General features: G+C 32.8%; 1 protein-coding gene across 1 annotated transcript in view; it reads left to right on the forward strand.

Moving 5' to 3' along the window:
• Positions 1-1,553: 1,553 nt before the first annotated feature.
• The window catches only part of LOC118198089 (uncharacterized), a 357,202-nt gene continuing 331,220 nt past the window's right edge, over positions 1,554-27,535 (forward strand). The window contains exons 1-4 of the mRNA XM_085819674.1: positions 1,554-1,749; positions 7,249-7,299; positions 9,567-9,745; positions 9,850-10,021. Of these exons, the coding sequence (XP_085675800.1) occupies positions 1,554-1,749; positions 7,249-7,299; positions 9,567-9,745; positions 9,850-10,021 (598 nt within the window). The remainder of the gene's footprint in view (positions 1,750-7,248; positions 7,300-9,566; positions 9,746-9,849; positions 10,022-27,535) is intronic.

A 27,535-nucleotide genomic window follows, 5' to 3' on the forward strand; every position in this document is an offset into this window, starting at 1 on the left:
CTATAATATCCGATAAACAAATAAATGATGTCCAAACAGGAATAATTCTTATTGATGACTAACAACATATTGCAAACTACAATTGTTTACTTTCAATAAATAAACTCTACAGATTAATTTTATGTGGCATAAAATTCTCTTCATAAACCTCAATATAAAGATAAACTTTTCACGGAAAAACACAAGTTCATTACAAATTACCATTTTCCATATGACTCTCTTGCAAGAGTACAACGCGCTGTTGCTAATCCGTTGCTGCTGAGCATTGCTAACAAAAGGTGAGACAGCTCAGTATTGGTATTGAAAGTTTTACTCTCATGACCACGTGCAGGTTGTTTTGGTAGAGTCACACAAATTTCTTTTACCTTTCCTGTTGCTTCAGCAGCATTTGGACGCCCAACAATTTCTTTGAACTGATCATAGAATATGCCCGTTGCTGTCTTGACGCGCACAGTTCTAATTTTAACATTGTGGCCTGGGGTTCCATGACTTTCGCAAGTGATCTACATAAACTGTTTTTATTATCACTTCCAATTAATAAGATGTCTTCGACATTTATCTTAACTGACGACATTTTATAGATCTCCATTTACAGCTAGCCGAAGTATTCGCTACGAAATCTTTACTCTCAATCTTACTCTGTACTTGAACCATTTATTGAGACCCTGAGCTTCTACTAAATCTAGATGAGGAACATATTTTACAAATCTAGATGAGGAACATATTTTACAAATCTAGATGAGGAGTTTATTGCTCATTTACGCTTATTGCTTGTTTTCATACATTATTTTTTTGCTGTTTACATGATCTTTAATGATTTCAATGTGCGTCCATATGTTCCCAAAACTCCATTAACGTTATATACATGAGGAGATAGAGTTCCAGCAAAAATGCGGAACATTATACAATCCATATTGCTGTTCTGTTACAGAGATATATAAAATTAAAGTAGTTAAAATATTTTAATTTATTTGAGGTTCTGATTTATAAAAGGTATTTTCAGCAGCAAGTACGAGTAGTGAGAGTAATTAAATGTATAGTACGTAAATACCTACATTAATAATGCTGTTTTCCTGTACTGCATTACGAACTTTATATCCTAGTATTTTGTAGCTCAAAATTGCTAATTCAGAAAGTGAATAAGCTAGACTGCTATTCCTGGTACCTTGCAGTAATACCTTGAGTTATTGAAACTACTACTGAGAGCGTGGTAGCTGTAAAGTAGCTGTCCGTGTACATAGACTAATTTACAGTTCTTCGCATTATGTCCCGATTTCAAAAGTCAAAAACAATATCTTTTATAGAATAAAATTTTTTCTTTTGTGTCAGTGACATATTTTCAGCTTTAAAACATTCATTAAAGCTATGTTTACCAATACAAAATAAAAATGCATTACTTAAATATTTTCTTTAATAACGAATAAATCAATAGCACCAGCATTTCTTATTTTACTTTCGAATTTACTCTTTTGTTTTCATTAAAGGATTTATTCCTAAAATTAAAACTTGAAACTGCAACTAAAAAGTATTGTTCTGTTTCTACTTCGTTTCGAATGAGTATCATTAAATCCCCAAGGCGATCTTATGCTGCTCCTCCAAGTGATTGCTTTTGCCAGATTCTTAACAACACAATTCTAGAACACAGAATTCCACCAACGGAAACAGAATCTCCTTTATATATTTCAACTGATACACGTAGAACTTCTAAGCCTTCCATTGACATTCTAATCTGTCATACAAAGCTGAAAGGTAAGAAGTAGAATTTGTCGTGGAATTTTGAACTAATAAGTGTACTACTTTGGACTAACGAACTAATAAAGAAAACTAAGGAACTAATAAGAGTACTAAGAGCGCACGTTTTTTTTTTTTTTTTTTTTTTTTTTTTTTGTGATTTTTTTTGACGTAATGGTTGGCGTAGCTTTTTTAATCGCCTGCCATCCTGATAAACGGCGTTAAGCATAGAACAATATTCTAAACTTTGGAAATATGTGATATCGTTGAAAATAATATATTAATTTTTTATTGAAAACATCGTTTTTCAAGATGGCAGGCGACTGTAAATAAATACATTTACTACAAATACAAGATACTAAAGAAAGATTAAATTATTACTTTAATCGAAAAGAACTAGAATAAAAACACCGCTTTAAAAACATCGTGCCAATGGATAGTGCCAAGTGAACTTGAATTGAAATAAAGTAATTTTATATAATACAGTTATTTAAGTGTAAAACACCTGTGGCAATAAAAAATAGCTCAGACATTGTTGAAAATAATATATTCCTTTTCTATAAAAATGAAATATACATATATAAAGTAAATAAAAATGAAATATACATATATAAAGTAAATAAAAATGAAATATACATATATAAAGTAAATAAAAATGAAATATACATATATAAAGTAAATAAAAACGAAATATACATATATAAAGTAAATAAAAATGAAATATACATATATAAAGTAAATAAAAATGAAATACACATATATAAAGTAGAAGAAAATATATACTTACGTTTTTATCGAGTGTCTAATAACATTTAAGCATATGTTCGAAAGTACCACCATTTAAAAAAATTCAAAATCATAACTTAGATTTCAATGAAAAAAGTTTAAAAATGAAAAGGCAACGGCAGAAGAAAATTTTTAAAAACAAAATTGTAAAATAGATAAAACAATTTTTAGCCAAATTAATGCATCATAAAAATTAAAAAATAAAATATTTGAAAAAATAAAAAAAAATATTTCCAATAATAGGTATTGTTTTTAAGATTTCGAAATTCGTGGTAAAGGTAATAAATGAACCTTTGATTGGGAAATCTAAGTTAGACAAAATAAGGTTTCAAAAAAGGGTTATTAGATTCCAATACCAATAATTCATGATAATTTCCAATAACGTCACAGGTAAAGCTGAAGTAGCCACTGCTATACAAATATCTCGAGTAAAATACATAATAAACAAACTCTGAAAATGTATGTGCGAATAATAGAACAAAATTTCTAAAATAGTGCGGTAATGAACAAATATCCTGTAGCCAATCAGCGATCAAATAATCATAAAAAATTAAATAATTTTAATCAGTTTTTCAAATAAAATGCAAAATTAAATCGTATTTTAATATTTAACATCTATAAATAATATTTAAAGCATTTTATACAGATTAAAACGCTATATTTGCATATATTAAAACGCCGCCCAGTCGGTATAGTGGTAAGGGAAGCCTGACTGCGATACCATAGGGCCTGGGTTCGAATGCCGGAGAAGGCATGGTTGTAATTGTCCGTCCTCTTCAATGTAGGCGATGGTGGCCCATCTATTAGGTGCCTCCATAATAAAGAGGCCACCACATCCGGCCTTGCATAGGTTAATGGACTGTGTTACACTGTAACTGTTCACAATCTGCCATTGGAAAATATATATATATATATATAATATTAAAGCACGTTATTTTAAAAATAAAATGACATCAATGATTACATCAGGCACAGCATAAAATTATTTAAAATATCATGTATAACAAAATTAGTATTTCAAATAAGAATGCAAAATTAAATCTATTTTTAAAATTTAATAGCTGTAATTAATATTTGAAACACAGGATTTATGCTTATTAAACGCATTATTTTAAATATTAAATGACGTCAAACGCTACAGCGTTCAAATTATGGGTTACCATAGATCATTGGTTCAGCAATGGGGGACCATAATTCGTATCGATTACCATCTACCGCGAAGCCTAATTTCTTTTCGCCAAAATTCTGTGCGCCCGTCTATCACGTCTTCCAAAGTAGCACCCTAATAAATTCCGTAATGTAGAATTTCTTCTATTAAGAAACCGTTTGGCCAACTCTTAATGTTGAGGCTTCTATTACCTACGGATTATTATCTGCAGTCGCGGGACAACTATCTACTGAATTCCTTCAGCAAAAATTTATCACAGTTGATTTGATAAGATACTGGAATTTATCTACAGGAAATATATTATCATCTTCAAGTACTTTCTTAATCAAAGAATCAAACAACAAACTTCCTTTAATATCCTGGAATTTTTAGGTTACGTTTTTGCGAAATATTTACACTATCAGAAAAATTTGCTACATTATCAACATCAGTTTCTTTATATGTTTATCTAAAATTTTCTTAGCCTTAAAATAGTTACTTAAATACTATTCAACGGGCTTTCATTTGTTTTCAAGTCCTCGTTCTTCCGTTCTATTATCTCATCCATTACTTAACTATTCAAATCTTGCAAAGCTTAAGATTTCTTCTGTAAAACCAGAAATGTTGACTTCACTTCGATAACACCATCGGGATTCTCTTTGCTGATGTCTTTATGTATCTAATTTATAAACTGCGTGAATGACTTCTTCGATTTAATGATCTTTCCCATGTTTGGAAACAGCATCCTGTCGCTAGGAAGCCATAATGTATTGGAAATTACATCATTCATTTTCAGTAAATAAACTTGCCGAGTCTCAAGTTATGTGGCAAGAAAAAATACCCTTCATAAGAGTAATAAAAACACAAATTTGTTTACAGAGAAACGCAGGTTTATTACAAGTTACGGTTTCACATATCACTGTTTTACGATAGTAGAATACGCTGCTGCCATTCCGCTGCAGCTAAGTATTGGTCAAAGGTATGGCTCGTCAGTAGCCGACATAATAGACAGTTAAACGATGTTCAAGCAAGTACTAATTGCAAGAATGTTTCTAACAGATGGTCTTATGAGATGCTGTCTATTTTGTATATCTAAGAAGAAGGAAGAAGCATCTTGGATTAAGTAGTATTCTGGCAACTACATAAAACGTGGTTTCATGAAAGGTGCTCATGAAAACCAATTATGTTATAATATTATGTTATGCCTTATCAAATGAATTCCCGAGACTTTCAGTATTGAAGCTGCGCTTGAAGTATACGAACTACAACAAGCCAATAGATTTCCTTATAAATAAGAAGAAATAATTAATAGCTAGCGAATAGACTACATCTTCGAATTTTTCACACGGAGCTTTGTCTGACAATGTGGTTTATGAAATATTGAAAAATAAATTATGAAATAATGAATATTTAATGGAATATTCAAGTTAATTGCTGAAATGCTGGTTTATGAAATATTGAAAATGGAATTATGAACTTACGAAATAATGAGTTTTTAATGAAATATTCAAGTTAATTGCTGAAACTGGATATTCGCACATAGTTGCGAAAAGTTAAGTGTTTCAGCGATAACAATGCTTGCTTCTCGTATGTGTGATAAAAGGAGAAAAACCAGATAAATATGTCATGTGTCTCCTATAACGCAGAGAACCATAAAATCGTAGAAATAGAAGAAAGAAGAAACTGTTAAAGTCCGCTTAAAAGAATGCAAATGTTTTTCTCTATATAATTTTGAGAATATTTCTAATGGAGAATTTCTGTTTTGCAAATCACCGACTACAAGAACTACAGCAGAAAAAATTTAACTTGATTGTTACTGATATCAATCAAAATGATATAATGTCTGGAAAAATTGCTTGGGATTGAGTAGCGATGGTGCTTGCGCAATGACAGGGTCTGTGCAAGGCGTTTTTATAGAAATAAAGGTCATGGCACTGGAATGTGGATGGTTGCACTGCAGCTCACAAAGAAAAGATTAAAAATTACACATACATAAAAATTTCATTGTTTCCACAAAGTGCTACACAAAAGTGTATTAAATTTATAAAGTTCATCGTGCATTGAATTCCAGGTAATTCAATAATGTAAAGACAAAGTTAGTGAAGATGAAATGTTTTATACTGAAACGTATGATGTTTATCCAGAGAGAGTTTGAAAGAGGTTATTGAAAATTAAAGAAGGAGTTTAATTTTTTTAAACAAATATCCCCCAACTGTTCGAGATGAAATGCTTGAACTTAAAGACAGTTTTAGTAATGTTAATTGATGTTAATGAAATTGTCTTAACTTTCTTTCATTTTCGATATTTTAAATAAATGAAATCTTCCGTTACCAGGTAAAAATATAACTGTATTTAAATTCAAGAAAACGTGGAAGCTGTGATGAAAAGCTCTCTTTGTGGCCGCTTCATAGAAAGAATATCATATTAATTCCACGTTTGATTGAAATTTCATATGCTATCAAGGAACTTCTGATATGATTGAAAGAATATGAATATTTTCTCCTATTTCATAACAAAAATACTTTTCAGAATTAATATAGAAATAGAGACAGGATAGCTGGATTCAGATGTAGAAAATATAATTGAAATGTCTTGTAATACAACGCTTAAAGACAGGTTTAACAAACTACCATTAATAGATTTTTGGCTATCTTGTCATCAAAAGTATTCATTTTTGGTTCAAATTAATAGATTTTTGTCGAAGTCAATTAAATTTCAAATGTCTTTTCTTACAATTTACAAATGTGAAACAACATTCTTGAAGCTTATATTTTAAAATATAAAAACAGAAACAGATTAGATGTTGAAACACAATTAAGAATAAATTTGTCATCTTTTCCTGTAGACCTGAAAGCTTTAATTAACAGTAAACAGCATCACGATTATCATTAAAATGATTTTACTTTACATTTTTATATGCACTTTTGTTAGATTCACGTAAAAGGAAAATTATTTTAACATTAAAATTTGTTCAGTTTACCCATAAGACATAACTATTTCGACAGGGTCACGAAAGAAATACGTATATAAAACCAACCGGGTAACGAAACAAAGTTTGGGGAACCCTGAATTAAGCAATGTTAAACTCCAGAATCAAACACGAAATCACAGGAAAGAATAAAGATATAAAAAATTTATATATTTAATATTAATAATTTTGGGACTAATAACCAATATTTTTGTTCACAGATAAGTATTCATTTTAGCTGACAAAGAAATTAATTCTATTTTAGTGCAGAGTAAGAAAGAAAGCCCAAACATAATAAAAAGTTTGGGAAGGAATAATAATCATTTAGAGACTAGAGAGTGCAGCCGGAATTAAAAGAAAAATAATCTTTTCGGATTAATAAACCATTGCGATAAAAAAAATAAAGCACATATGCAATATTTTGCGTTAAGCCTTGGTTTCATCTTGTAATAATCAAAGTATAAGCTTGATAGAAGCAATCTTCATGGAGTTTTAATACATATATTGTATAACAGTGTTCTATTAATCTTCTTTCCTCATAATACCCTGCAACACGTATGATGATAAATAGTCTTTGTTAGGATAAATATTGTAGTGAAATATGAATCATTATTAGGTAAGCTGATGCAGATGTTACTTCAGCTTGGAAGAGTCTGGCTGAGACGAGGTAAGAAAAATGGTTTTTCCCTTGTAATTTGTGGTTCTGGTAAGAGTGAAAAATAATATATGTACTATAGTAATGATTTCGTAAAATAGTCAACAACTGTTTATTTGAAAAGAGTGTCTCTGAACTGAAACTCTTGCAATAATTCATTTGGTAAAAACCAATTAGGTTAATCATTACAACACAAATACGAATAAATATTTGTGGGATGGCATCGTTCATTATAATCGGATGACGCGACAAGCTGTGAGAATAAATCTTTTACTTTTTTCGATGATGGAAGTCAGACGATTCCGCCATTAAGACGATGACGCGACTGAAAGATGTTTACATGAAAAAGACAGTCGATTCTCTTTATCTGTATATATCATCTATATAAATTCATCTATTTCCTTCTACGTATGTAATTACTTTGTAGTTTGTTGCAACTATTCATGTTTCATTAAATATTCAAGTTTTACATAAATCGGACTAGTTTATTAGCCCCTAGACAGCCACCTTAGAAGTAAGTTTACAAACATCATATTCCTAGACAGTAAGTACCGATACTACAGATTTGGGCGGTCAGGCCGCGATGAGCCTAGGAAGAATCATGATGAATATTACAAAAGAAAAGAAGTAAGTTTTGTTTCGATTATTTCCACATTGTTATTTCTAAGAATAGTGTTCTGCGATACTGTGAATTAAGATGACAACCTTAAATTCTATTCCTAAAATTTCAAATTCTTTAAAGACTGGGCCTACTAAATCAATTAAACTTTTACATCAAATTGTGTTTGGAACTTTGGGTGATCGAAAAAATAGAGCTAGATTGCGTAACTTTTGTGGTTTTCCATCTGATTTTAATATTGAAGAAACAAAACAAAAATTACTTAAAACTCTTACTGCAAATGATTTTATTTCTGTGCGTAATTTGTTACATCTTAATTATGATTCAAATCCTGACAAAAACTGTGATTTAATATTGAATAGTCTTTGTGATTTTAAGCTTTTAAAATCCGAAACTGATGACGATGATGAGTTATCTGAAAACGGAAGTGTTTATGATTCTGATAAAAATGATCATGTTAATTCTGTTCGGTCAGAATCACCTCCCATAAATAACTTAGTGGATGAAAACATTATAATGCCTAGCAATATTTCCCTACATTTTCGTGATATCTTAGAAACTGTTTCTGAATTTAATGGCACTGATACATATCCAGTTGAATCCTTCATTGGTGATTTAGAAGAATCTTTTAAATTATTTAAGTTATCGGAATTACAGAAAATTGTGTTTGCTAAAAAATTGCTTACTGGTTCTGCTAAAGTATTTATTAGGTCTTTGAAGGGTATAATATCATGGGACAAATTAAAAGAAAATCTTTTATCTGAATTTGGTTCTAAAATAAACAGTGCACAACTTCATAATTTGTTACAGAAACGACACTTAAAACCTGGTGAATCACTTTCCGAATATTTAATTGCCATGCGTGAAATAGCCAGTCGCGGTTCTGTTGATGATTCATCAATTCTTGATTATGTAATCAATGGAATACCAGATCAGAGTAGTAACAAAATTGTTTTGTACGGTTGTAAAACTATTTCTGAATTGAAAGAGAAATTAAAAATTTATGAGAAAATTTGCGTTCCAGATACGAAAAATAAGGAATATTCAAGTACTAACACACAAAATAAAACACGCGCTGTACCTAGTAAGATTAAAGAGCCAAGGTGTTATAATTGTGAAAGTTTAGGTCATAAGTCTAATTCGTGTAACAATAAGAGTAAAGGATTTAAGTGTTTTAAATGCGATTTGTTTGGACACAAAGCCGTAGATTGTTCGAAAACATCATCTAAAAATATCCAAGATGCCAAAGCTGTTACTCCAATAACTCAGACTTGTCAGAAAGAAATGCATAAAACTGTTAATTTGGGTAATTTGCAGATTGATGCTTTAATAGATACTGGTAGTCAGGTAACGCTAATCCGAGAAGATATACATAAGAAGATAGGTTCTCCTGAACTTAAGTCGGCAGAACTACAGTTAACGGAATTTGGCAACAAACCTATAAAGAGATTTGAAGGTGAATTCCGAATTGATGGTTCTTCATTTAGATCAAATATTTGTTTTATCGCAGGAAACAAGAAATCTGAGAATGATTCTGAAGAGCAAAAAAATGCTTATTGCAATGGAAATGGTTCTGAAGAAGGATTTGAAAAAGTTGTTAATTATGTTTTTTTGCTTCCAAAACCAGAAACTGATCCTGTTAGTATAGTTCCTGTTACAGCACAGAATGTGATCAAACTGGATACTTCATCTATAATCAAAGCAAGTGGCATTGATTCCCAGATTGTGAATTCTGATGATGTCCAGAGTGATGCAGATCCTGCTGTAAATGAAAATGATGCTATTAAAGATGAATTAGTGCAAAAAGGAATCTCAAGCACAATGCAATTAGCTCTGAAGGCAATGAGGAGAAACGCCACTGCAGAAGGAGATTCTGAAGGGAAGCATTTTCCCGAACAAGAGTCATTTGCTAAAGATGATGAATCAAATGCGAATTCTACTAGAACAATTTCAGTAAAATACCTTGCAATAGAGAAGCAAAAGAAGCCACTGGAGACGAAGAAACTACAGAGACCAACGAAGAGGAGAAGATTGAAAAGGAGAAGTCGATCAGAAAACCTGACGACAACGACGTTGATACAGAAAGCAAAGACGGAACAAAAGAAACTAAAGAAGGTGAGAAAAAAGAAGCGAAAAAGCAGATTCAGAAGATATAGGAAGAAACCCGAAAGGCTTTGACAATGAAATACCAATTTTGATGATTCCTGATTATAAACTTTTTCCCAAGATGACAGATTTTTCCTTATTTGACTAATGGACTATTATTTTAAAGACGTGAACTTATTTAAGAAGACTGAAGAAGATGTCTAAGGATGAAATGTATGAAGGAAGACGGCTTAAAGAAGACGATTTTAAGAAGACGCATTCGAATGACGGATCTTGAAGCTATCTAACACGCATTCAGAAGACGTATCCAGACGGTATCTAAGAAGACGCATTCAGACGATATTAAAACGTATGTAAAGACGAATCCAGACGAATTGTACCAGACAACATCAAAGAAGACGTGTTTGTGAAATGTATGTATTCAGATAGACTGTTAAAGATGAACAAACACTGAAAGAGCATTGAAGAAGAGATAAAGCGTTATTTCTGATGATGTTAAGATGATAAGGGAAGATGGCTGAAATAAACCATTTAAGACGACTTTTCCCTCAATAGTAACTAAAAAATCTTTTTTTTTTTTTTTTTTTTTTTTTTTCAGATCCTTAGATGTAGACAGTGGTGCTACGAGAATGCGAGGCCGCATTCCATCAGGATGGACGAGCTTTTGTGGGATGGCATCGTTCATTATAATCGGATGACGCGACAAGCTGTGAGAATAAATCTTTTACTTTTTTCGATGATGGAAGTCAGACGATTCCGCCATTAAGACGATGACGCGACTGAAAGATGTTTACATGAAAAAGACAGTCGATTCTCTTCATTTGTATATATCATCTATATAAATTCATCTATTTCCTTCTACGTATGTAATTACTTTGTAGTTTGTTGCAACTATTCATATTTCATTAAATATTCAAGTCTTACATAAATTGGACTAGTTTATTAGCCCCTAGACAGCCACCTAAGAAGTAAGTTTACAAACATCATATTCCTAGACAGTAAGTACCGATACTACATATTTTTTAATCCCTATGTGAATGTATGACGAACTGAAGGATCAGCTTTAAAAATTTTCATTTCTGATTTTCTTGAGATAAAAAGCTGACACTGTCGATATGTACAACAAAACTTTAAAGAAATGATTCTTAAATAGTATTTCGTATATTTCAAACATTTAAGCATAAAAGAAATTCTAAACTCTAAAAGATTCTGAAAATGAACGTAAGTTTTACAGAAACCAAACTATTAGATACCTAAAAAGCATCGGGAGGAATATCGCCGCGCTGCTGTGATACTTACAAACACATACAATATGCTGTACAGAACATTATTAAATATTATGAGTAAAGTAGTTACTATAGACACTTGAAAAAAGGACAGAAAATTTCGCATAAAATAAAATAGGGTGTCTTATACCTCTAATGTTGTAAAGATATCATGATTACCCCCTCCCCTACATCACTTCAGAGACTAGAAATTTTAATGCAATTCATCTCCTTACTCTCACCTGTCTTATTAATAATTTTTCATGTATGAATTATATTATGATTTGATAAGTCGTCTGTTAAGTTGGAAGAAGCAACAGTTCTATAATATTTTTTGCTGGATTCGAATCGGCATTCAGCTACTTTCATTGCTTTACCTATTGTAACAGTTGCAATTGGTTTGAGTTTCCCAACTGTTCGATAAATGTGACCCGTTAACTTGAGCGATTTCAATATCAGACTAATAGAGGAGACGACATCGTGGCGTAATTTATGTTAACGTAATCCGTTAACTGTTGCATATAATTATTATAAAGATTATATGCAAATACTTTTTGGGCTAGGTAACGTTTTATGAGGCCTAATGGATACCCGAAAATTGTGCTTATACAGTCGTTATTTTTTCTCTTCTTAAATACGATCTTCAAAAGGCATCATTGGTAATGAGGTAGAAGTACCATTCTAATGTTTAGATAACTGATGAATTTTATCAACTGAAATTCTAATTCCTTTGTGTTTTATCCTATTGTTAAGGTTGGTAATCTAAGCAGTTTCATAAGAACTTCTTTGATCAGATTTTTTTCATGTAAGTATGAAACGGGTTCCCCTTTCTTTAAATACACTTTGACTGTTCAATAGACATGAAGAGTTGAAGAATATATTGGGCAAAATACCGTACTTTTTTAGACGTCCAGCGATTTCTAATTCCTAAGGTCTTATTCTTCTTTTTAAAGTCAATGCAGTGCCTAGAAATTCAGCAATGATGATAAAGAGAAATTACGAATGTACTTCGGATATGAAAATGATCTCTTCGGTAAGATCAGAAATATAACTTAAACGAAACTTCTTTAAAGAGAACTGTCAAGTCCAGAACCTGGTTAAACCATTGATAGTGTGAAAACAATGTTAAAATTACATTGCAGATGAATAGGTAAACATATTAAACGTCATACGTGTAGTTGATAAGCCACTTTATATTAATTAGTAAGCGATAAGCAACGGAGGACGTGGGCACTGTCCCTTTACCAAAAGGTTAATCGGTATAGCACCACGTCCACCCATATCTAGAGCCTAAAGAGGAATCACAAGACGCCACGCGCCGGGCGCCCAAACCCAGAGCCAAATTCAACCCGGGGGCAGTCCAACAGACCAAATGCCCACGAAAGACAGTCCCAACAACCGCCCAGGCCCCACATTTATTAAATAAAATAACAAAAGCATGCAGGGCCAAAAAGGGCGAGTTTGGACAATAAGCAAAAATTTTACAAAGATGTAATACACACAAATATAGAATATACATAAGCTAAAGTACAGTCTGATGTTGGGCAGCCCTATAATATACAATGAATAAAATATAGACAGTAGAATTAGACTTAATGACAATATAACATAAAAATAGAGAACATAGTGAAATAATGAATGTAAATGATTACAGCAATACACAGAGGATATACCAAAAGAAATAAAAATAAAAGAATACAATGTAACAGAATGCAATAGCAGTACAATACACTTGATCACGTGGTATTGTGGGAAAAACATGCAATAAGGCTAATTATACGATTATGAGGAATAAAAATAACATATTTAGCCTGCATAAAAGTTAACGAATATAAGATACTATACAATACTATACAATATTACAATACAATACAATACAAAAAAAAATTAACATATTTAACCTGTACTAAAAGCCAACTGATATAAGATACTATACAATACTATACAATACCACAATACGATACGATACAGTAGATACAATACCACAATATAATACGATACAGTAGATGCTATACAATACTATACAATGAAAATACAAAATACATTCAGTGTTGGTGACACAAAAATACATTTAAAATTGTCATGACATGCAAAAGTGAGTGAGTGAGTGAGTGCACCGCTATGATGGCTTCCGACCACGGATATGAACCAAACGGAATTATATACCATCACGGCGGGGAAGACTCCAGAGTAACAAGGTTGAATATTATAAACTAATAACAGTTTTTACATATTGTTAACTGCAAGGCACTAAGAGTTATTCTGGTTATCTGCTTTAAGTTCTGAACTTTTGAAACATTATAATATTATCCACGGTTGTTTCTGCTTAGGCAGTGTCCTGAGATTTTCTCTATTTTATCAAGGGCTATTCTGTTTTTGAGTGTGTTAGTCGTCCACATTGCCCAGGCACAGTCCGCTGGTTTCTTCAAGTGTCAGGTTCTTGTATGTACACAATGGAAGTAATAATGGTCCGTGTCGCCTTCCTCTCCGCATTCGCAGAAAGGAGTATCCCTAAGTCTGAATCTGTTCAGGTATACTGGGAATGGTCCATGACTTGTCAAGAACTGTGTTAGGCTAGCACAGTGGGTCTTTATTTCCATGTTAACTTTTGGCAGTAAGCGAAATGTCTTTCGTCCTACCTCTGCCTCTGTCCATCTACTTTGCTAATTTTGTAGCAGACTTGTCAAAGTTGTTCGCTTAATATGAGACCAAGGAAGTTTAGTTGGTCTTTCTAACATATCCGTGCAGTTGGCTGCCTGCTTGGCCAGTAGGTCAGCGGCTTCATTGCCTTGAATCCCTGTGTGAGCGGGAACCCATTTTAAATTGGGTCTTTGCGAAATAGGCATTGTCAGAAGCTGATTCTGAATTCTGTATACCAATGGACTCCGGCTGTTTTGACTTGCGATAGCCGCCAGACTTGATGCCGAATCACTGAGTATGGAGAATTTCTCCTGTAGACATGTGTTCGCATATCTAATTGCAGCACTGATAGCTAGAAGCTCTGCTTGGTATACCGAGTTGTTCGAGCCTAATTTCCTTTTCCACTCGAATGTTACAACTCCATTTTCTAGTCTACAGAAGGCGCTGCACGTGCCGTTCTCAGTTTTGGAGCCATCTGTGAAAAGGTTATTACTGTACCTCTGAATTGGTTGGTCGTTTATACTGATACCGTCAGAGAGATTGAAAGCTGCTGGATGAAAGTTATTGCAGTTGTTTTGCTCCTCGTAGTCCGAGTGGTGATAATTATGACCCCAGAGTGTTGAAGTTTGACCCAGCCTGGTAACCCTTACGATAGCTGCCTCCCTTTCTACTATCAAATCTAGGGGAGGAATTCCTGCTAGTTGTTGTAGGGCTAGTGTTGACGTGGTACGGTAGGCCCTGCATACTTGAAGTAGCTGTTGTCTCTGAATAGAGAGCAGGGATCTTTTCATATGAGAGGTAAGTTCTTGCGAACTTTGTAAGATAAGTTCATATGAGAGAAAGAGTAATAACTTATGAACCATTGCTGCTCCATAACTTATTACTCTTTCTGTAATGGTTCTATGCCAAATTTTTAGTAGCTTAGATGAGATACCCCATTTATGTGAAGTCATGCGTCTCATGTTGTTGCTTAGGATGCTAATTCGAGTCTTAAGATTCCTGACATGTGGCATCCAAGAAAGTCTGTTGTCGAGTAATAGCCCAAGATATTTCAATTGTGGAAATATTTTACCGGTATCCCATGGAGTTTAATGCTTGGGTTGCGTCTTAGCTGCCTGCTGCGTCCTATGAGCAAAGCTTTAGTTTTCTCTGCCGAAATCTGAAGCTTATGTGCTCTGGCCCATTGGGAAAACAGATCAAGACAGTATTGAGATCTCATTTCGAGGTTACTCCTTCCTGCCACAACTAGCATAAAAACGTCCGCATAGGCTATGATTCGAGCGTATTCTACGCTCTCAAACTGACGAAATGCTGAGTTTGCAACTATATTCCACAGTGTTGGACCAAGGCATGACCCCTGTGGGCATCCTCTAAAGACATTTTTGACATAAATGCCGCTGTCTGATGTTACTTGTACACTTCGATCTTGAAGGTACGAGCGAAGGATGGTAATAATGGCTGTTGGGCACGCCATGTTGTGCAGCAAATTTATTACGTCTGGCCACCATAGGGAGTCAAAGGCTCCCTTGATGTCAATGGCTATTGCCAGTGAGTGCAAATTGTTATCCTTGTTCTGTTTGATAGTGGCTATTAAGTCTTTTATGGCATGTTCAGTTGAGTTGCCCATTCGGAATCCATATTGGTTGGGATGCAGGGCGTTGTTCCTTTGCAGGAAGAAGTCCAATCTGTAAAGATTTACTCTTTCCAATACCTTACCGAGCGCTGGCAGTAGACAGACTGGCCTGTAAGATGTAGGTTCTGCCGGAGTTTTGCCTGATTTTAGGAATAACGCCACTTCTGCCAACTTCATATTTTTAGGAAAGTACTGATGTTTCCAGCAAGCTGAAATGACCGCAAGGAATAGTTTTGGGAATTCCCGGTGTATCTCTCTAATGATGATATTATCAATTCCATCCGTATTGCAAGCTGTATTCTATAATTCGTTTATTCAACAGACAATTACAAATGTATTCAAGAATTTGGATTTAGCATAAATTCCTCTGCAGAAGAAGCAAACACGTCATGTTTGCAGTGCATTATAAATAAGCCTCTTTCAGATTTACGTAATCCTACACGATACGAAAATTTGTTCAAACTCTGCATTTAGATTTGTATAAATCAGAATATTCAATTTATTAATGTAACGTTATTTGAGTGAGGAATTAATCCTGAGACCCTAAACTATGTCCATTAGTATTCTAATTTCATATTACATTAATCCCATGCTTCTCCTTAATTATATTTACCTATTAGTTAGAATAGTAACCTGAAGTAAATATTATTAATAACATGAAGAAATTTTAAGCCTATATTATATAGAAAACATATTTATTTTAATATTCAAATGTCATATTATTATTTATATTTAACTTTATTAAAATAATTAGAGCAAAATATTAATTCCTGCTTTTTTGCACGATGCTTTTGTAATTCAAACTTCTTAAGGTGAGAATTAATTTATAACTCAAAACATAAAGCAAATTGATTCTTTATAATTTACTTCATGTCGCAGTGTGTTGTCGTTAAACCAAACTAACTATGATCAAGAGAAAACGCATAAAGCCCATATGAATAATGATATATATCTTGAGCTGGAATTTACTGTCCAGTACGTTGCATGAATGCTATTTATAATTTAAAGAAAGAAGACATTGTACAGAATCAGCCAGAAATGTATAAGCAAAATGAGTAAGTCTTTGCTGTTTACCCTTTCAAAATTATTCTCAAAGCATGTGTCGCAAAAGGATTAATGCTGTATATAATATAGCTGGAGAAAGGAGCATTATCACTAATATCTTCCAAAAAATATCATTGTAAATAATTCTATAATGACTTCGGTTACGTTATTTGATAAATTGCATACCCTACCCCAGTGCAGTTTACTCATTACATTATTTTACGTTTTAAAAACTTCAGCGTAGCAAATTAGACTTTTTATAATAACTATGTAAAGAATAGTCATACAACACATATTTGCAATGTTTAAAAATATTTAATTTCTTTCCTGCAGTTCTTTCACTGTTTCCGAAGTGAATAGCTCTGTTCGTGAGCTCAGGAACTTCTTAGAAAATGTGTAATGCTGACAACGTAAAGGCATGAAAGAAAAAGGTTCAAACTGAAACCATGATGAGAAAGTTCGGTTTTAAATACTTCTTGAGCGAAAAGAAGTAAATAATAAAAATTGAAAATGTTATTAATAAATTAGGAAAATTATCTTGTAATATTAACAGATATTCTCAGAACATCTCTTTGTCCTGACAGAAAAATATAACTAAAGGAAATAACTATTTGCTTTCGGCATCTTCAATTTCGTAATTGTCCCTAAATGATTTTCAGATACTGAATGCTTTTATAAAACGTTATTCGCTTCTTTTTTTCTGTTCCTGGTTTTCTAGTGCTAAGGAAGAAACTAAGTAATTAAGTAAGCCTTCAATCAAATAATTTCAGATAAATTCCAGTAAAATTATATTACTTATAAATGTACTCAAGAATTTTCTTCAATATTATTTCTAGTTAACGTTAACACCATTTATAAAGCAATAAACTTAGATAAGTATAAACATATTCAGAGTTGAATTCCTGGATTAACTATCGGTTTAGAAATTTATGTCAGACTGACTTTTTTCAAAATGCTAAAATTATTGAAAATTACTACTCTATAAATGTACAGTTATGCACTAAAATATGTTCTGCAGGATAGATTTATATAAATTAAGGATAAGAAAAGTATGAAGTAACGAAATATTGAAGAATAACAAATGCAGGAAGTAACACAACACTAAAGAATACCAAATGTATGAAGTAATAAGAGATTACTTCCAGATGAACTTTGAACAACACTACAGACGAGAATTCCAGCATATGTCCATTGTGCACCACATTGTCAGTCACCGAATTTTCATAATCCGTTGCTAACCAATGCACGGAAGTGAAATTTTCTGTTCAGTTGTATTCAATTAACATAAAAACCCAGTACAAAACGTAAATTGTTTCCAAACAATTCTTGAATTCTTTTAACATTTTAGTACATTATCTATTTCAAAAAGTTAAAAAAAAGCATAAATAAATGTAAAATAAATAATATTCGTTAGTTTTAAATGTGAAAACTATGAAACAAAAATCATTTCTACGTTCGCATTTTAATTACATTCTATGCGTTACCATTTTTAAAATTCTCTCTGCTATTATACGAATTGGGAAGCAGGCTTCGGGAATTTTCCCCTTAAATACGTCTCTTTATTGTCAACCTACATGATTTATATACATTGATAATTATATCATTTAGACAGGAATATTTTTTCAGAGATTTGCGTTGAACTGTGTTTACAGAATTAGCACTAATAATATAGAAATTTCTGATTTTCTTATTGTTCACAATTTATGATTCCACATATTTGAGTACGACCATTAAGACTACTCTTGTTGCTCGCAAGATTACTTATGACGATGCGTTTGCGGCTACGCGTTTTTAGTAAATCAAGATACTGAAAGAGATTGCCAGCTTCATATATTTAAAAATACACTGGTCACCGAAATTAAAGGATAATGAGAAAAAATTTGCTCACTAAATTGGTGTCGTAACCGATGCCCAAAGTTGAAATTATTTATGTTAATTGAATACAACTGAACAGAAAATTTCACTTCAGCGCATTCGTTAGCGACGGATTATGCAAATTCGGTGACTGACAATGTGGTGCACAACGGACATTTGCTGAAATTCCCGTCTGTAGTGTTGTTCAAATTAAATGTGGTTCCTAAGAGTGATCAGTATTCAGTAGTTAAAGACATCATTTAACCCTACATTGCATGATTTTTTACTTTTCCTTGAAAAAAATTATATATATACTTGAATATAATGAAAAAGCATGAAAAAATGATAAAAAATTAACTCTTAAATTTTCACTTTTTTTTAATTGAATATTAACTTGTAGCCAAGTGGGAACAACATGTAGTTGAACATAATAAGCCAAAAAATTAAGCTGTGCAAAATGGCTACACCATGCATTCAACAGAGAAAAATTACTTTAAATGATAGTCTCTAAACCAGTTTTTGTTTGTGTAAACCTGAGCATTTGGTGCATTGTACTCTATTAAATCTTTGCAATTCAACATTTTATATTGTTGTTTATTTGTATCAGTGCTCTGACCAATAATTAGTTCTGTCAGATACGATATCTCTCTCTTTCTCTTTCTCGGAGGTTCTCTTGAGCAAGTGTTTTGCTTGTTTTCCAATTATTTCCTCTGTGACTCACAGTCTCCCTATTTTTAGAGATTTGTTTCTCCATGTAAGCACAAAGTTTGTGTTAACTGCACTCTAAAATTGATAAGTTTTACAGGCTTTTCAATACTGAACTTTTGTTTGTGCACTCTCTTATTCAACAACCAAGAATTGATAATTGTCAGGTCCAATAGAAAGTAAAAAACTGAAAATATCACTTTTTGCGTCCCATGATTGTTTTTACCTTCCAGTCAAACAAACTATCAAGTAAGTCTATACCTTCCATGCGCTTGTTGTAAGGTGTTACAACATGAGAACAGTTTACTTTGACATGAAACTTTTCTTTCCTTACAAAGCACTATACATTGGGATTAAAATGTAGGATCTTTCCGCTTGAAAGGACATTCATATTTCATCTGTCAATACTTTTTATTTACCATCCGTACCATTAAAGTAAATAGACCTATTTTCTTCCATTATTTTAGCTTATAAAGTTTTAAAAAAGAAATAAATTACTTCCAATCCTATCACAAAGACTCATAATTAAAGCTGCATGAACAAAGAAAATAAAAAATCTAGAGTAAGAAATATATGCAGAGCACATACGTTCTGAACTACAGTGCTGAGTTGAATTGTTCACTTCATTTACTGAAACATTACAGGTAACTAGTGTCATCCATTGAGAATAAAGGGTGATAATTGAATTAAAGATGTCCGAAACTTGCTCTTGATACACAGTGTTGTCTTATGGCTACATTTTGTTGGTCATTAAAAAGGCAAATATACTGTGCAGCCATTTGGCAACATAATGCAGTGCAGGGTTAGGTGGCATTCTTTAAATGAAGGTCAGAACTGGTAAATAATTGGTAGACGCGACGGAGGCCAAACACAAATGGAGGTCGCCCAAAGCGACCTTTCTATAAAAGCGTGATATCAAATGTTTGGAGCCGCTTTTTAAGCACTTGATCAGTTTATAGAAAGCCTGGTCAAGGGCAACCAATTACAACAATGTGGTTGTCGGCTAGAAGAAACCGCTAAGCGACTACAAGAGATTGGTTTTAGGCCTTCAGGCTGCCACAGAAATTAGAATTAGCCATTCTACTGCTGTACGAAAGCCTACCGAGGTTAGACTGCAAGCGAGAAAACCAATCGTTTGTGTCCCACTCACTCCAGCTTCCGGAGGTGTCTGTTTAAACTAGTGCTGTCGTCATGTTCAATGTAGCCAAGACGACTGGTATGAATATTGTTTACTGGCGAGTCTAGATATAGTCTGAACAGTGATTCTGGACGTCCGCACCGAGCTGCATATCTTTCAAGGAAGTTGTGTAAACGCTCGGAGATATGTGGATGGTATGAGAACTTCAAGGTAGACTGTTCAGGGGTTCTGTTCTGTTAGCCCAGAGGATTTGCTAATGGGTGACAATGCTTTGCCTCATCGAGCATATGTAATGTCAGAATACTTTCAAACAGAAGATATCACTCGAATGGATTAGCCACTTTAGTCACCCGACTTGAACCCGATTGAGTATATGTGGGATGCCTTAGCCGAATTTCATCAAATTCCTACCTTGATCTTCCGGCAGCTGAAACGTGCACTTTGTGAAGAGTGTCGTGGAATTCCACAACACTTGATCAACATTTTGCTAAAGTCTATGAAATCAGTATGTGAGTTATGCATATCTGTCCGAGCGATCATATGCCATATTAAAGAAAAGAACTTTTCCACAAGAGTTGACTTAATGTTTTCATCATTTTCCAGTTTTCATAAATTTGGTTTTAATTTCAATATTTTTGTACTAACCAACTGCCAAACATTGTAATTTGTGTTAACTAATGTTTATCATAAATTTCTATTAATAATTTTTCATTACGTTTCATTCCTGGCATTATTCTTTAATTTTGATGACACTCTGCTCTGACTATATGCATCTTCAATGAGCTTATTGCTTATATTGATTTTCATCTGACTCCTTGTTGTTTTTGAACACTGATTGGAATTACAGTAATAAATGAGAAAGAAAAATCATATTACCTACTTTCTGCCATTAATTCCATCTCATTATACCCCCTGATTGAAATTATCAAAATATTCAGCTATGAACGTAATACATTGGGATCTGAATATGAAAAATATTCGATGAAATTATCATGTGCGCAAGCTCAATTAGAAATATGCATATACTAGCACAACAATGTGCGGAATATTATAAGAAAGCTTAATTAGTGTATCGCAAGTAGTAGGACAAAATAATGACGTTCTGCACTATAATACAATTTTTAAACATTCAGACTAGACGCATGCAACAAATAATTTATTGTGAATATAATAAAATGCATAAAGATGAATTCCAGACAACAGTTGTATTCACTGAAATGATAAATTAAAGAAATTATTTCATAGCACTGTTTACTCTTTCATTTTTCTTCCGTGATGTATCATTCGGGTGAATATTTATTAATGTTCTCAGCTCATCGGCAATTGAATCACGACAGTCGGAACTCTGGCTGTAACGCAGTACTTTGTTCCTAGTACTTGTTTAGAGTCCTAGCTACTGCTTTGATTATCACATACTCTTTGATGACTGCAGCTGTAACAGGGGAGTTTTCCCGCTAATTTGCATATCTGATCTCTTTGTATCCTCTGTTTATATAATCAACCCTACCTATTCAGTTGGAAACAGTTCAGAAGCTAGAATTAATCCTTGACTGACAAATGTGTTGTTGGAGAAAAGTTATAATGTACTGATGATGGCATAGATATGAAGGATCAACATAGTTAAATTTTCGTAATCATTAATTTCTAGTAAAAATGCAGGAAATATATTGATATTAACTACAATTGTCTTTCTTTTGGTATAATTCATGAAAGTGTTGTATATATTACATAGTTCGTATATCAGGTTCTGTGTTCCTCCTTACTTGCTTTGGGAACATTAAATGTCCTGACTCGAAACAGGGAGTTTACTAAAGCTATGTTCAATAAATTTGGGAAGTAGACAATACATACAGGAAGGGTATACGAAACCCTTTATTTTTCTCTTTTTACAATAATTTCCGGACTTCGGAATACAGAGACCAACCACTTGTGGTCTGAACGTAAGAATATAAAAATATTAACTAAACTCAACTTTGGATTAATCAAACAAGTGGCTACTCCAAGATTGGCCGTATATTAGCAGAAAGCCGTATGTAGTACAGAGAACTGCTAAAACTACGATACGTTTAAAATTATCAAGAGGATTAAACCTCTGGCCTTGAAGGCAACCAGCAACCGAGTAAAAAAACTAAGGCAAGCGACCTGCTTCTAATAGCTCCTTCCTCTCTCTTGCTTGGCAAAAAGCCACAACTTAAGTACTTGGCGTTCGCAAGACAAATTTGCATAAATAAGTTAAAGCTTTTAATTCTGGCCGGAAGTAGAAAATAAGAAGTGATAGTAAAGATTTAAAATAAAATAAACGTTAGTAAAACTTAAGATCCTTATACGTATAGTAAAAAACATAGCTGCTGAAGCTTAATTTTAAGATTTTTGTTAGCATAAATTTAGGTATTTTGCATAATGAAAGAAAGTAAAGCTCGTGTGCAATGCAGTATTTTTGATTTTCACCCTAGCTACTTGTACCTGGACAAAGGTCTAATCCAGTAGTACTTTCTTCTCTTTCAGGTACGATGGCAAAGTATATTCCTGTTTATTTTTCTTATTGCATAATATAGGTAAGCCTGATGATATTTAGGACTGATGATGATTCTCTGTAAGTTATTCTTTTGAATACTTCAATTTTAATGTCTGTGAAGATTATTACTTTATTGTTATGCTTAAGTTAAGCAGAATTATCCTATTTTTATTAAAGATTTCGTAGTTAAAATCTTTTGACTTATGATTCTTTAATTCTGTGCTTGAGGAAACGTACTCATTACGCCTTCAGTGCTAATGCACAACCAACAAAAGATTATGAGACTGAGAAATTGAAATTTTGTTAATGTTGTAAGATTCCAGGGGCATAAAGTGTTAAAACTCTTTGTTGAAAAAAAAAACTAGTCACAAAGTTTATAAGAATAATTGTAACAAATAATAATGTCTATTCTAAAAGTATCAATTTGGATAGAAAAACTAACAGATGAAAATTATTCAGTATGGAAATTTAAAATAAAACAAATTCTAATAAAAGAAGGTTTAGATGATGTTGTATTCGAAGAAAAACCGGAAACTGATACTGATATTTGGTTAAAGAATGATCGTAAAGCTAAAGCTTTAATATGTCTAAACATTTCGGATTCGCAAATTATCCATGTATTGCATAGTAAATCTGCAAAAGAAGTTTGGCAGAAGTTAAAATGTGTCCATGAACGTGTAAATTTAACAAATAAGTTATTTCTTCTTTGAAAACTATATTCCATTAGATATAATGAAAGTTCTAAAATGCAGGAACATATCAAAGGAGTACTAGAGTTGGCTGAAAAGCTGCGTAGTATAGGTGAAGAAATTAAAGAAAATAACTTAATAGCAATACTACTATGTTCTTTACCAAATTCATACAACTCCTTAATAACTGCAATAGAAAGTAAATCGGAAGCTGAATTGTCGCTAGAATATGTTAAAAACAAACTAATAGATGAGTATTGTAGACGTGTGAAAACTAAGAAAGTTCAAAAGTACGATTCAGTTGCTTTAAAAAGTAAAAGCAAAAATAAACCAAAGTATGTTACACAATTTTGTACTTATTGTAAGAGAAATAACCATACGATAAATGACTGTTTTCATTTAAAATGCAACGCTAGAACTTCCCCGAAAACAGATGTAAATAATAGTAAAGTAAGAAATTATTCTCAAAATTATAAAAGTAATGCATGCCAAATAGCAAATACGCAAAGTGTAGAAAACATAACAAAACTTAAAGAAATAAGTATCTTAAAAGTATTGAAACTGAAAATACACAGATTCAGTTTAATCAAGTTCTAAAAGTGGAAAATAAACATGAAAACATGCAAACGCAAGAATGGGTTATCGACTCGGGAGCCTCAACTCGTATGACGAGTGATAAAAATTTTTTCTCTCGGTTAAATGACTCTAATAAACAAATAGTAACTGTAGCCAATGGTGCTAAATTAAATTCTTATGGTATTGGTGAAGGTTATTTTAAAGTTCAAAACTTAAAGGGTCAGGTTACACAAATAAAATTGGAAAATGTATTGTATGTACCAGGTTTAGATAGTAATTTACTTTATGTTCAATCTGTTACCAATAAAGGTTGCATTGTTACATTTGATAGTAATAAGTGTTACATAAAGCGTAACAATATACTCGTAGCCGACGGCAACGCTCAGCAAGGTTTATATAATTCGTAAATTGATCATAAACCCAATTGATGAGAAAGCATACTTAGCTAATAATGCTTCATGTTCAAATACGAACTGTATACTAAAATGGCATCAAAGATTAGGCCACAAAAATATAGATGCCATGAAAACACTTGAGAAAAATATGATTTGGCAGACGGCATTAAACTTGGCAAATGCACTCATAGTGTGGAATGTTCTACTTGTGTAAAAGCGAAACTAACTGAAACACCTTATCCCAAAACTAGTTTTAGATCTAAAAATCCACTGGATTTAGTGCACACAGATGTGTGTGGGCCAATTGAAGTCAACAGCTTAGGAGGGAAAAGATATTTCGTAACTTTCATTGATGACTATTCGCGTTATACTCAAATTTATTTTATTACTTCAAAAGATGAAGTATTCGACAAACTTAAACAGTATGTTGCATCGACAACAATTAATTTAGAAAGAAAATAAAGGTTCTCAGATCCGACAACAGTACAGAATACTGTAACGAAAGTACTGAAAATTATTTAAAGAAATTCGGCATTTTTCACCAAACTTCGGTTCCTTACTGTCCGGCACAGAACGGCGCCGCAGAAAGGAAAAATTGCTCTTTGATAGAAATGACAAAAGCTATGCTAATAAACTCTAAATTACCGAGAGGATTCTGGGCTGAAGCAGCAGCTACTGCTGCATATCTTCAAAATAGGTTACCAACTAAAGCCACAGATAGAACACCATATGAATTGTGGAATGGTAGAAAACCAAACTTAAGTCACTTACGAGTATTTGGTTGTAAAGCATTTTATTATGTGAACAAACAAAAACGGCGTAAATTCGACAACAGAGCCGAAGAAGAAATATTCGTAGGATACGATTTACGAAGTAAGGGATAAAGAAAAATAGTAAGTAGAACTGTTAAATTTTCAGAAAACGCGTCTTTACCTGACAAACTTGCAGAAAATAATGCTGAAGATTTAGAATTAATTCCCTTCAATAACTCGCAAGAAGACGAAGAAAATAATGAAGAAACATCTCTTGGCGATGATTTTACAGAAGATTCAAAAAGTTCCGAAGAGTTGATTAAATGTGAAGAAAATGTAGAGAGAAGGGTTTCTAGCAGATCAACCAAAGGGGTCCCACCGGAAAGATTCTCTTATAAAGCAGAAGACAAAGAATCAATCTTACTTAAAATTAAAGATCCAGAAAGCTTTGAAGAAATTCTAAACTTACCAAAACGTGAACAAGAAGCTTGGATCAAGGCTATGCAAGAAGAAATACATTCTCTAAAAGAAAATGAAACCTATAAACTCACAGAATTACCACCAGGAAAACATGCAGTAGGCAGCAAATGGGTGTTTAAAACAAAATATGATGAAACTGGTAAAAATATAAAATACAAAGCACGCTTAGTAGCCAAAGGATTTACTCAAAAATACGGCAGTGATTATGATGAAACTTTTTCACCAGTAGTGAAACACACTACGATAAGAGTTTTAGCATGGGCAGCGTATAATAATGCCAAGGTACATCAAATAGATATTAAAACAGCTTTTTTGTACGGCAACTTAATTGAAGAAATATATATGGAACAAACAGAAGGATTCGTGGTTCCGGAAGAAAGACATAAAGTTTGTAAATTACAGAAGTCGATTATGGTCTCAAACAAGCAGCTAGGTGCTGGAATGCAGAAATTGAAAATACACTGAAGAATCTGGGGTTCAGTCAAAGCAAAGCAGATCCGTGTCTTTTCACAAAAGTAGTTCGTGATAAAAGAATTAATTTAATAGTGTATGTTGATGACATCCTAATAAGTTCTACAGAAGGACTAATTCTTCAAACAATTAATGATTTAAAGAAACGTTACCAAAGAACGCATCTTGGTGAAGCTAAATATTTCTTAGGCATGGAAATAAATCGCAAGGAAGATGGAAGTTATCTCTTATCACATAAAAATAAAATAAATCAACTTGTCAAGCAATTTCAACTTGAAGAAGCGAAACACGCTAGCACACCAATGGAAACGAACTATTATAACCTAAACAAGGAAGAAAATCTCCTAACTTCAAATTATAAATTTCGCCAAGCTATTGGAAGTCTTTTGTATATATCGTCTATCACAAGACCAGATATCACAGCTTCAACTCACATACTCACCAGAAGGTGTAATAATCCACGTCAAAAGGACTGGAATGCTGTTAAAAGAATCATTAGATACTTAAACACGACAAAGAACCTATCCTTACAAATTTTGTCGAGTGAAGAACCTAATATTACAGTTTATTCAGATGCTGATTGGGGACAAGATATTGAAGATAGAAAATCTACATCAGGAAGTGTTATTTTACTAGGAAGGAACTGTATTTCATGGTTTTCAAGAAAACAAACTTGTGTTTCTTTATCCTCAGCAGAAGCTGAATATTTTGCACTATCGCAAGCTACGCAAGAACTATTATGGCTATTAAAATTAACAGAAGATTTCAATCTACCCCAAACTCTACCGATAAAGGTATTTGAAGATAATCAGTCTACTAGAAAACTTGTAGAATCTGAAAAATTCAGCTCACGCACTAAACATATTGATACAAAAGTTCATCATATACGCGACATGAATAACAAAGGAATAGTAAAACTTGCTTATCTTTCAACAGAGCAAATGGTTGCTGATATTATGACTAAACCAATTTCTAAAGCTAAATTTCAGTTTTTCAGGAATGAACTACAATTGGTATGAGTTTCATTAGCAAAACAGGGGCAATGTTAGCATAAATTTAGGTATTTTGCATAATGAAACTCGAAAGGGCATACGAAACGAACGTGCGCCAAGGTATATATTGGCGAGAGAAAGTAAAGCTCGTGTGCAATGCAGTATTTTTGATTTTCACTCTAGCTACTTGTACCTGGCCAAAGGTCTAATCCAGTAGTACTTTCTTCTCTTTCAGGTACGATGGCAAAGTATATTCCTGTTTATTTTTCTTATTGCATAATATAGGTAAGCCTGATGATATTTAGGACTGATAATGATTCTCTGTAAGTTATTCTTTTGAATACTTCAATTTTAATGTCTGTGAAGATTATTAC

This window comes from Stegodyphus dumicola, chromosome 6, assembly GCF_044657685.1.
Source record: "Stegodyphus dumicola isolate Sdum_Otavi_A_Nest chromosome 6, ASM4465768v1".
Lineage (NCBI taxonomy): Eukaryota > Metazoa > Arthropoda > Arachnida > Araneae > Eresidae > Stegodyphus > Stegodyphus dumicola.